We start from the raw sequence: 12900 nt of genomic DNA on the forward strand, positions 1-12900 counted from the left end.
AGCACTTGTATGATTAGTAACTATGCAAAGTAAATTTCCTCAAGGAAAAGGATTTATTGAAAACTGATACTTGCCAGACATTTGAAAAATGAGACTTCATCCCTCATATTATTCTGCTATACAGCCTCTTTAAACAGTAGAGATTTTATGACAGCTCCTTGTTCCAGGAAACAGAGCACCGCGAAGCGCACGGCGTACAGCTGTAATAAAAAGGCTCCCAGAATGTTTGTTTTAATCTGGTTGCAGGGAGGGAAGTGTATTACTTAGATATGACAAATGCTGGCTCACAAACTCGGTGCCCATTGCTGAGTGAGTGGAGCTGCTGTTGGGTTTATCTGCCACAGGGCTGCCCAGAGGGAAAGAGCTGCAGTGTCGTGCTGTGCCCCCTGCACAGTGACTGGCAGCACTTTGGCAAGTTCAAGGGCTCCTCAGAGAGCCTGTCCACATTCCCAGGAAACTGAAGGACAGCTGGGCAGGACATTTAAATGTCTTCCACTTTCTAGACAGCCCAAGGTCAGTTGAAGGCCTCGTGGACAGGAGTTCAAACTGCCCACAGCTAATGGTTACTTGAAAACTTCCACCATAAGCTGAAACCTTTGCATTTCTTTCAGTATCTAAATGCAAGAAATGCAAACAATGATAATTAATCAAACACTATTTCACAGCTTGGATGCATTGCTCCCCCAAAAAAATGAAAGTTTCTGTTCACTGTATAAAAAAACCACCACAAAAAGCTAAAAACCAATTATCCCTTTCTGGAAAACAACGTAGCTCTCTCAAACTCAAATTGACCTAAAATTCTCAGAAGGCACTTGATCCAACCTGCTGAAAAGAAGAATGTATGAGGATAGGGTACAGTAGCTACAGAGCTTTCTATCATCCTCTCCTCTGGCAACTTCCAAAAGGGTAAGGAAAATGACATAGTCCAAGAAAAGCTTCTGCTCCACAGAACAGATGTGTAGTTGGACTTGAAGAATGGGTTTTGGTGCCTGTTGGTTACCGCTGCATATTTAAGAAACACATAAGATTTGTGAAATCAGCAATTTAACAAAAATCCAATTGCAATTATTTTTGTGGGTAATGTTAACTACTTAAGATAGTTACTTGTAATGAAAACTTCAGAAACAACATTTTGAATCAAACCCACAGGGTTTAAAAAAAGTCCAACAAAACCACACCCTAATCCCTCAACAAAAAACCCCCAAACCCTTATTATCTAACCATGTCTAGTTATTCTCTTGCCAAATATAATATAATACTGGCTTACCACCTCTGCCTTATAGGGCAGAAATGTGGAATGCTGATGCCAGCCAGGTGGTCTAAAACTTGTTCTGAATTAATTTCCCCTACACCAAATTCAAACAGGGCACTTAAAGATGTGACCATGCCTGACATGAGAATGCCTTTACCCACTCTGGGGCTCCTGACATCAGTGGTACTGTCTGAAGGTGTTAGGCCCTTACACAGAACAATTCAGCCAGAATACAGTGGAATAATCCTAGCCTATACTGTGACAGTATATTTAAACTGAAGAATAATTACATGCCTGAGAAACTCTGATGAGTTCTATCCAAAACAATAACAATATTATCTGTTCTGAAATTTCACAGTAATTATTTTTTCCTTTTTAATAATATATTTTCTTTCTAAATAATATTTTTTCCTTCTAAATAATACAGGTCCCACAAGGACTCCCTTTTTCTCATTGTGTCCTGCTTTATCATAAAGCCAGTACATTTTCAAAACTGCTCCTGCTCCAGCTCAGGAAATCAGACAGGCTACCAGGATACCTTAATCAGTGTTCTTATCAGAGTGTCTCCAGACTAATAAGAAGAAATCCAATCTAGTGCCCACTGAACACTAAATTAGATCTAATCATAGGGCACTCTTCCAATTGTTCAACAGCAGGTCTAAGACCAACGAATGGCATTTATTTTTTTTTTAGTAGCCATTAAAATACTACAAGCAATCCCAAAACAGCTGCTTCAAAGCCACAATCCAAAAGCTGCAGACATTTGTTTGCATTTAAAGCATGATCATTCAATGCTCTCCTTGCCAAAAGATGCTTTACATACAAACATGCTCAAGAAGATCCTAGAAGGCTCCAGGGTCATGGTATTTTGGGAATCCCAAAATGGGACAACCTACTTAGATCTTCTCAGCTTGAGAATGTTTAAATAGTTGAAGCACAACACCTTTCAATGGTTTTCTGGCACACAGAATTTGTCTCCTTAACAACAAGGCATCATTTGAACTAATTCTGACTGAAAACAATTGTCTCTTGTCTTAAATATGCACGGAAAGCCTGCTCTACATCCACACCAGGACTATTCTGTAAAGGAGTTAAAAATTGCTTAATGCCTTATGCAAAAGTTCTAGACCCATATTTTATAGGACACTATGATACATGTGTTGAGTGGTTTGGTTTTTTTTATATTTTCCTACTGAGAAAGATTCTATCTGGGAAGAGCCCTGGATTAGACAGAACTGTGTCCAAGTGTATCACTTTAAACTTGTAACCATAAACTATTTAGGTGGGAGAGGACTGTCATAAAACTCAGATTTTTTAAAATATGTTTTTTTTTCTCAGAGGTCAAAGTGGGACAAGTCCCAGCTCCTCTGCACTTTCATAATTATTGTCCTCACACCTGGAAAACCATTCCCAAAATTCCTCTTACTGCACAGGCTGCCATGGAAACACTGAAGTACCAGAAAACTTGTGAGGTTTGGGGCAGGAGAGAGGAAAAGAGCTGGCAGGAAAAGTATGTGCACAAGGTGAAGATAAAACGATGGGCAGCTCCCCCCTGCCACAGCTCAGGAACTGTCCCAGCCAAACCAAAGGGGCTCTTGCTGGTCCTGCTCTGGAACAGGGTAGTCCATGTTTGCAATTAAGGTCTTATGGATAAATTACACATCTGAGTAGTCCTTCACTTAGCATTCAGAGTAATTTCAGCTACTTCATTTTACTTGTTTGGCTTTGCTCGTGAATTTTAATCCAAATCTATGCTTACTTTGATACAGCATGTAAGGGCAGCAAAGGCTGCAGTCACAGGGACACATCCCATGGCAATGACAGTCTGGGAAATTCATTGCTGGCTACATCAGGATTGTCAGAAAGGCTTACAGTAACATGTCTAAAAGCTACTTCATATTCTATATTAAATATGATTTACTGTTTGGGGTGGAGTGCTGTATGTGACATAAACCAGAATTGACTCACATTTGATACATTGCCTTTATTTTCTGAGTGCATCATCCACAATGGTAATCAGAACATTAGGGATACAAACTAAACTCACTTCCCTGCTGCTCCCTCTACTGACTGGCTGATGATTGCCTTCCCTTTGAAGGAGTTGCTGGTTCCCAATGTGATCATGGAGACAGGAGTGAGTGAAATTTGCAATTTCACATTTGGCTTAGGAAATTTTTTCTGCTCCATTAATACATACGGAAAATATATATATATATTACCCTGATCATGACTGCAAGTTAAATCACACATGGCATAAGATACTTAAATAACAATATATTGTGAAATCATTTCTCTTGCAACCAAGCCCCATTTGACATAATAAGAACGTGGAACTGAGCACGAGTTGCAGCAACCAGACCTCTCACGTTGCCCTTTCACTTGCCCCAGCAGGTTCTTGCAGCACAGAAGCCCTCTAGGATCCAGACATTCAAGCACAAGTGCTAAATGTGTAAAAACAATCAGATGGCAACCCCACCCACGCATCAGCCGGTGACCAAATTTCCTTTCTTGGACCGAGTCACTCATTTCCTCCCCACACATAAATCCTCTGTGTCTATTATCCATTATACACACTGTGCTATAAAACTGTTGACACCTTCCTTTTTTAGTTTTTTCAGCCCTTGCCTCCCTCTTGCCTGACTCAGAAACAACAGACTAGCACATCCCAGTGAGTTTTCAGTGGAAAAGGTGGTTCTATTAATGTCAGAAGCTGAAAGAACAGTAAATCTAGCTAGTCAGTAAAATAAAGAGGAAGGGATCATACTCACAGCAGCTGCAGAGACACAAGATCATCAAAAAGGCCCTGGGGAATCTCCGTGATCTTGTTTCCATAGAGCACTCTGAAAGATTCAGGAAGACAAAATAAATCTTAAATAACAGCCCAGTTTAGTGTCCTCCCACATCTCTGCATTATCATCTTTATTGATCATGGTGCACCATGCCCAGGATCTGTGGGCATTTCATTTAACCAGTGATCTCATTTTCTTTTCAGAGAGCACATGGCATTAAATGAGTCGTTATGATTCAGGCTTCGTCTGGTGTTGGAAAGCATTTTTAATGTAGAAACTGGATATCATCCAAAAACTGTATCTGAAATATTTTTCATTCTGTTAAGGGGTTTTTTTTCCATCCCTTTTAGAAATATTTTAGCCACTGAAAGGCACATTGTCTGATGCAAAAACCTAGAATTCTGCTCAGCAATACTGAATTTAAAAGCCAGAGAGCACAAGCTGCTGTAGATAAAATTTCATATAACTGAGTCTCTTAAGATATAGTAATTGGCATGAAATGTGACACAGGCATCATTGGATAAAATATTGTGGCTTCACCAGCTGCTGTTACCATTTCAATGAACTAATATAAAGAAATTTGTCCTGAATGGGAAATAGACATATATTTCAGGAAGTCAAAAATAATTTAGGTATAGCTTAGTTATAAAAATCAGTAAAGCTTTAATAACAAAAATGAGAGTCACTGTGCATATTTAATCAACCATAAACATATGACCTGATATCCATGATTCAGTTTTAACATTAAAAATACTTCATTCTTTAATGGAAAAATACACATATATATTACCCTTAGAAATCGAACTAAGGGGGAAGAGAGACAGAACCACCATTATGCTGAGATGGGTTACCCAGTGATCAGAGCAAAATCCTGTATGACAGGAACACCTGAAATTCAGTCATGGCTGAAGTATTTACTCATGTCATTTCTGCAGGCTGGTATCATTTGTCAAAAGCAGAGTGTGAGTGAGGAGCTTATGTGAGTCCTGGTAAAAGGGAAGATGATGAGGCTCCCTTGACAGTATTTTGCCTTACCTAAACACCTTAAATTGGGAAAATCAGAATTTCTGTAATTTCTATGCTCTACATAGGACATGGCAAATGGTTATAAACCAGCTCATGCCAAAACCTTGCTGCTTATGTGTCACTAAACTGGTTGGCTCCCTCACGTTTCAATGTGGGACCATAGGCTGCCAATGAATCAAACAGCCATGTGAGGCTTGGATGTTGGCTGAAATCCTGGCTTACTCTGCCTTACAACATTCGAGATATTAGGAAGAGTGGAACATACTGAAAAACAAACTCTTAGCATGACAGACCATTTCCAGTACCCCCTGGCCTTCCCAGAGCATCGCCGCTTCAGTTTACTGCTCATCAGTCACTGGGACTCTATCACCCCTGGGGGAGTGTTCCCAGATCAGCTCATTTCTGAGCCTAAACAAAATAACACCATTTCAATCCCAAATCCTAAACTGAAACCTAATTTTTCATTACTTTTGCAGCTTAGCAGGAACTGAAGTGCTACCAAGAAACTAATGGTCATCCAGCATTCTACTTTCTCTAAACAAATGTAACCATTTCTCTATCTAGTACAGAGTCACGAGGATGGCTTTTAATGTGCTGCTCCAGTTAGTGTTTTTTGTGAGTAATGAATGCTTCTAAATTTTTCTGATTGTTTTTTAACTTTAGCCTCAGAACACACACACGATTTCCTATTTCAACCAAATTTAATGCAATAGATGTAAATTTTTATACTCTATCCAAAGCTAGACAGAAATGGTGGCTGGACTTGGAAAGGTTTAACAGGACCACTCAGAACATTCAAGTCCCTGGATTTCAGTGGGCTCTAAACCAACATGTGAAAGGCTGACTCACAGATTTCTTTCTGAACAAAGATGTGTACACCTGTATCAGGAAGCAAAAGCAAAACCACTGCAAATAAAATATTTGTAAAAGGTTAAAACATTAATGCCCACAGAACCCAGTAGACTTCCTTTTCACCTTCCAGTCTTTCTGAAAAACCTTTCTTTAGCAGGTGTGTACACTGAGGTTAGACTGCAACCTCTGGGATGGCAGAGAAATATCTTCCTTAGTTTTGTGAAGGAGCAGGATCATCAGGGCTGATCAATAATGCATAGTACAACAGCAAAGAAGAATTGAGAAGCCAAGTTTTACAAAATGCCCATGGAAAGTAAAAACATCCCCACTCCAGCCTAAGGGTTATTCTGGCTGTAGAAGTAAAACACTTGGGTAAAGTAAAACCTTAAAGAAATAGCAGCACTCACATCCTATGTACTACTGAATGCAATATCAAAATAAGACCCTCAGAGCAATTTTTTTTCATTTATTTTTAATTTGAGAATCAGAAGGTCATAGAGCAGTGTGCTACTGAATTGTAAACCTTAGATGTGTTTATACATCTTCTTTATTATTTTGAGCAAAATAAAACAGATCAAAGTAGCTTATAAAATAAAACAAAGCTCCAATTTTTAGAAGCCATGAAAAGGAAAATAAGCATTTTCCAAACTAATTTGGCTTATGTGCATGTGGCACATTAGCATTCAAACAGATTAGCAGCTAAACAAAAGTCAGTATGAGAGCTCAGGCACTTGTCTCTAATTCATATTCATGTTCAGCACTGCACAGAGCCAAATTAGCTAATGCCATGCCTGCCTGCCATGCCAGGGCTGCAGGCAGACAGCCCTGCCAGAGGAAGTGCAGAGGAGGGGAGATCTGCACTGCACTGCAGCTCCTCTCTGGAGCTCCTTATTGCCCTTTACTGCAGGAAAGAGCACAGAAAACCTGCTTTGCTCAGAGTTCTCTATTCTGTGTCAGCCAGGAGAGCACGCTCACACCAAGGAACAGGACTGTGGGCTGCCTTTGGTCCATCAGGCTTCTGCTCTGAGCAACAGCTGCTGCCCTGGACAGAGCTGCTGGAGCCAGCCAGGCTGGGAGTCCCTGCAGCCACAGTGACCCTCCTCTCCTCCTGCCACACTGCCCATCTCCCTGGCCTGCACCCCAGTGCTCCCAGAACAGCACCTCTGGGAGAAAAAGAAACCAAACAAAAATGCCTGACAAGAAAAAAAAAGGTCACTTCAAAAAGCCATATAGCAGGAAACACAACCAATTCAATTCAAGAACTTAATTTAATTTCCCAATGCTTTTACCAGCAGAGGTCAATTTTAGGAGATTTTCTCTTTGGCATTACAAGTTCTAAGAATGGTGTTCACTTGCTTCCTTCACACGTGTTGCAGGACATGCAGATGTCCTGGCTAATGTGCAAGCTTGGCACAGGAACCCAACCCTTCTTCCATCCCAGAGCACCTGAAATTTTAGACCCAAAGCATTTTTTTAATTAAAAATACACTAACAAAGTTAACATGCAATAAAAGTAAAATTAGCTCAGTTACTGCTGCCAATAGACAGTCAAGCAGTGAATCAGAACATTTATTAAAACAAAGTACTAAGATTTTTAGTGTGTGCTCCTGATTCTTCACTGGCTTCTCATCTTTAGGAAAGCAAGTCAGCCACAGGTCTGACAAATACCACAGCACATAAAGCACAGACCCCTGGCAGCACTGTGAGCATTGGAAATCCCTGGGAGAAGCACCCTAAAGAGTCATTATGGATCTGCAACGAAAAGTTATACAGATATAAAACAGTCACAAATGAGGCATTGTTTCTTCAGTCTGATTCTGGCATCATATTTTAATAGTCTCTTAGCAATGTATCTATCCCAAGACACATTAGATATTAAATTGCTAATTAAATAATTAATTGTTACTGCTCAACTTCAAGTTCTGCCATTTAATCCAACTGATATTCTAAAATAAAGATTAAACAGTGAAAATAGTCACTGCCTAGATTGATCTGCAAGGCTGGGACACACCACACACAGAAAGCACAGGAAGCACACATAGCCACAAGTATGTTTTCTTGGGTGAGAATGTGATCAAGCATGGATCAAACCTTCAGCAGCAGGGTCTTAAAACATAAAATGTACACTGATTCTTCAGAGCCTCTATCCCTTCTGACCTCTTGAACCATTTTAAAATGAGGGAATTTGCATTGACTAAACGCACTGAAGTTAAACTACACCATCTTCGAAGGGTTGGAAAAAAATAATTGCTGTGTTGTCTTTATTTTATGTCTCTATTCCTCAGCCTACCTTACTTGCAAACGTAGTTGCAATTTAGCTGCTTCATTAAGTCAGATCACAGAATACAGAGATTTTTCCCTTGAAGGTGACACAGAGTTTTTTGAGGTATGAAAGCCTAGCACAGAATCCCTTACTTTAGACCATATGGTTTCCAGCTAAGTGTTCCTTTATTTTGGCTGGGCTGAAACATTCTTACTGAAGTGTCAAATTGTGACTTTATGCAATGTCTTTTTCAGTCCTCAGAATGCTTTTAACTTTCCTTCAGACTGTGAAAACAATTCTTGATAGGAAGAATTATATTTCCCAAGCTATGTACAATGGCACAGGCTCAATACGAATTCAGGTTTTCAGAAGAGTAGGAATTGATAGGGATAAAAACAGCAATAAATTTCTAATATCTAAAAGAAACTTAGACACGTAATTTTTTTCCCCTGCACTATTTCATATTTCTTCAGAACAAGCTAAGCTAAATAAATCACAGTAAAACTATCCAAAGCAATTTGTTACCTTAAAATAAGTTTGTCAGCTATTCCAATAGACAGTGTTTTATTGCAGATTTCAAATCACCATGAATGACACCCCATACATCATCACCCAGGAGATGATGGTCTAAGTGGGACTCCTATGTCAAAACCTAAGCTGTCTCTTGTCTTTGTGCCCAGGCTGATCTAAGCTTTTAAAGTGTTCACTAGCTTAATTCAGTATATGAACAAAACCAAAGGAATTCTCCCTCTGCAATGGTCAAAAACTTATTCATGCAGTTTAACACCCTGAAGGCTTAGACTATTTTGTCATATCTCATAAAATGTCCCCAGACAGTCTGCATATGGCCTTCCAAACCTACATTTGTGGGATGTTTACTGACCTCAAGACTAACATTTATCTTTGATACTATTAACAATAACCAAATGCTGATACAATCCTCTCATTGATACCAGACAGATTTCGAGTTGATTAAATGAAAAACGAATTTACTTCAGAAAGTGTGTGCAGAAATCTTGAAACATGAAACTATTCCTAACTTGTCCCCCATGCTCTGGGCTGTTATTAACCATTCCAACTCCTGCTGAGGCCCTGCTAACCATGGAACACAAACACCAGGTACTACAAACAGAGTGGTTCTCAAACTTTTCCTTCAAATTCAGATAATACATTCCTTTGCAACCAACCAATTTTGCCACACTTCTCAATGCAAGGATACTATTTGCTCTCATGTTTATATAAAAGAAGTATTGCATGGCAAGACTAATTCTTCCAGCACAAGAAGAAGGAAAAGAAAGGAAAAGCCAGAAAACTATAGGAAGAAGAAAAAAATGCTCTTAAAGAATAACCATTCTGGTTCCTTATTCTGTAACAACCAGGGAAAAAAAAGTTATGTGCATCCTCAAATTTTAGAAATTCCTTGTTCCAAAGAGTCATATGAATAGGGTACAAAATCCCATTGAAAAATAGACATAGAGAAAATAACTTATTTTTTCCTGCATGTGGGGAATGGAGAAATCTTAAGTTCCCTGCAGGAACAAATACGCCTTTTTTTGCTAAATGCACAGAAAACCTAAGGCAGAAATGGCAGCCTTCAAGTAAAAACATTTTGTGACCTGTTTGACTCCCATAGGTGAATTTCTTGTTAGAGAAAATATATAGATTTACAATAAAAACTTATGACCTGCTAGCACATGGATCACTTAGCACTTTTAAAACATTTTATACATTTTAGAGGACACAGCTTCTGTTACAAACATTCCCATGTTTTGAAAACTGCAATACACCATTTTTTCTACCATCTCTATACAAGTACAATAGGCAGAGTACTCTGAGAAGCATTTCTGCCTGGAAACACCAAGCCAAGCTGACTTCAGAAGAAAGCAGAGTAGAACCCACTAAATATAGGCCTGCATTAGGCAGCCAGACTAACAATGTTGGCTGCCTTCCAGAGGAGCACTCTGGCTCTCCAGACCCAAAGGGAGCACTGCGATTGCATGCAAGCAGGGAGCAGAGGGACGAGCACAAAATGGGAATAATGCAGAGGGAAAAAAAGCCAGGATTTTAGGCAGTACAGCAGCACTTCATTTTTAATGGAAACCAAGTTGCTTACTTTCATTTGTGAATTAATACTTTCCCCTCCTTTCTTCTGGTTTGAACTCAGCTAGCTGAAAAGTCCAGCTGCTCTGCACAGAGATTAAACCTCGGTGGTGTCTCATTAAAATGTATGCACCAATCACATCTGACTGAGGTGTAGGAATAATAAAAGTTGCTCTCAGCCGAGCTGAGGTTGTATGCAGAGCAGTGTTCCTTCAGGGTATGCAGCTGACTAAAGTTACTGGGGCCTTGGGCACCAAAAGAACTGAGCAGCTTAAGAGGGAAAACACTGGCAAGCAACTGTCTCACTTCATTTCTACCTCCTTGTTCTTTCCCCTTTGGCAGTGTCATTGGGAGGGCTGGCAGTTCTGAGTCCTCCTCTTCTCTTGCACTTGTCTTTCTGTGCCTGACTGAGCTGGGCTGGTGGCTGTGGTGAAGTTCAGACAAAAGAAGATCCTCTGCTTCTGAGGGGTAGAAACCTGGGGAAGCTTTCTTCAGAGAAACCCAGATTCTGCTGACCAGCAGATATCTTGCTCCATAAAGATACCTAGGGCTCAGAAACTTAAAGAACTACAGGAAGGAACCTGCCAGGTCTGGGTGGCAGGCTGTGAAAGATGAGGGAACTAACCATGGCTTGTCAACCATAGGGAAAACATTTTTAAGACCTACCTGCAATGAACAGCAGGGGCAAAACCTTTCAAAAGAAAGTAAAAGCACAGTGGACAACTGACCCTAGAGCAGGGGGCTGATAATTTCAAGACTGGAGTTAATAATGTCCTAGAAACAAGGCTGCCAAGGAGAGGAGCAACTTTGTGTTACAGCTTTGTGTGTCTCTGGTGGAGGGAAACTGAGGCAAGCATGGAACAAAGGAAAGACTCAAGAGGCAGTTCCCTTGCTACAGCCTTTGCTGTGCTGCATCTCATCTCCCTGCTGTAACCCACTGGCATTAACTTAAGCACCATTTTACCCACTTGGATATAAACATATTCAAACATCATTTACTTAAAGTATCACTGGGCAGAGAATACAGAGTCATGTCACTTGCTTCTGTATGCAAGTCCAAACACTGTAAATTCCCGCCCAGTTTATATTCTCATTTCCTCTCTGTCCTCTCTGATGTGTTCCATCCCACACTCCTGAGGCCACCTGGGGGTATCTGAATTAACTGTGCTAAAGCTGAACAAGTTCTGCCTTGGGAAGTCAAGCCCAGTGGAAACGTCTTGCCCATCCAGCTCACTCCTGACCAGGAGGTTTGCCAGGACCAGGAAGCTGCAGCACTGCAGCATCAGCAGTAGTTTCATACTAAGCCAAAACTGTAGCGTTCAGTAAATGTCACTCTCTTGCTGAACTGTTTCCAGACAGCAGTGAGGGATTTGACCATTTCCACAGCATGTTGAATAACACCGCCTGAACTATTCAACAAACACCAGCAACACTTAATATATATTTCTGGCATTCTCCCAGCTGGATTCAGGGCACAAGAAAGGGCCAACCCTTCTGCATTCTGGCTCAGAGGTTTACTGCAACATGTAAGTTTAGTACTTAATAACCTTCTGATATTCTTCTAGTCAAAAAATCATTCAGTTTCTCAGAATTATCCAGTATTCAGAGAATAAAAATATGGCAGCTTGTAGAAATAAACTACAGTTTTTAAAAACTAAGTTGTATTACATGAATATAATAATGAGATAATTAAGATGATTGTTTCAATACTGTCTTTAAAATTAATGCAGGTAAATAGCGTTCTAGCTGTGGTTCCCTCTTCTCTCAACATGGGGCTTTCTAACACTACTCTTAATTTATCCTCAATAAGCAGCTTCTGACCTTGTATTGCTCATTTTACCCATTAAAAACTCAACTGTTTTAATAGTGCTGCGGGTACCTAGGCTGAAACACAGATGCATGTAAATTCAGCTTGGTCCTAAATCAGTTTTGTGTGTTCTATGAAGAAAAACAAATGGCTGTCAAGAGATCCCACCTTCCTTTTATCTTCTGTATGAAATCATATCTAAGTCCCCTTCCAGCTTAATAAAGTAGTAATTATATCTAAGACATATACACCTTTTCTTATGGTTAGGTCCTTCCCTAACTAGTTTCAAGAAAAAAACCTCCAAAACCCAACACCCCTGCCAAAAAACCACAAAACCTCCCCCCACCAAAAAAAAAACAACCCACCAAAAAAACACCAAACCAAAAAAAAAACCACACCACAAAAAACAAGTAAACCAGAAAACTCCCAAGAGAGTACAACCTCTTTACTATGGAAGAAAAATCCAGTATGGAAGTATTTCCCCAACTCTCCCCTGATTAACAGCAGCAAGCAGTGTCTGAGCTAAGGCGAGGTTTTCGTGTGCCAGGAGGAGTAGCAGTGCATGGAGCAGTCTGCAGGTGCACATGTACAGTAGATTGAATAATGCACTGACTTGAAGAAGTGCAGAAGTCAGCAGCCTTACGAGAGACTTGCAGACAGTCCTCCTTTCTAAACTTCATCACCAATTTTTCATTTACAAAAGATCAGATACTTCACACAAGCTGGCAGTTGCACACAGAAACATATGTTCCCCCAGACAGCACATTATCATTTTTATTCCTCTTACATGCAAGCTCTCCCCAAATGCCCA

General features: G+C 40.1%; 1 protein-coding gene across 4 annotated transcripts in view; it reads right to left on the minus strand.

The window, feature by feature from the left end:
- The window catches only part of SLIT3 (slit guidance ligand 3), a 521085-nt gene that overhangs the window by 133795 nt on the left and 374390 nt on the right, over nucleotides 1–12900 (minus strand). For all 4 annotated transcript variants that reach the window (XM_069029271.1, XM_069029274.1, XM_069029272.1 and 1 more), the window contains exon 13: nucleotides 4021–4092. In XM_069029271.1, coding sequence (XP_068885372.1) covers nucleotides 4021–4092 — 72 coding nt within the window. The remainder of the gene's footprint in view (nucleotides 1–4020; nucleotides 4093–12900) is intronic.

The sequence above is a fragment of the Aphelocoma coerulescens genome, chromosome 13, assembly GCF_041296385.1.
Source record: "Aphelocoma coerulescens isolate FSJ_1873_10779 chromosome 13, UR_Acoe_1.0, whole genome shotgun sequence".
Lineage (NCBI taxonomy): Eukaryota > Metazoa > Chordata > Aves > Passeriformes > Corvidae > Aphelocoma > Aphelocoma coerulescens.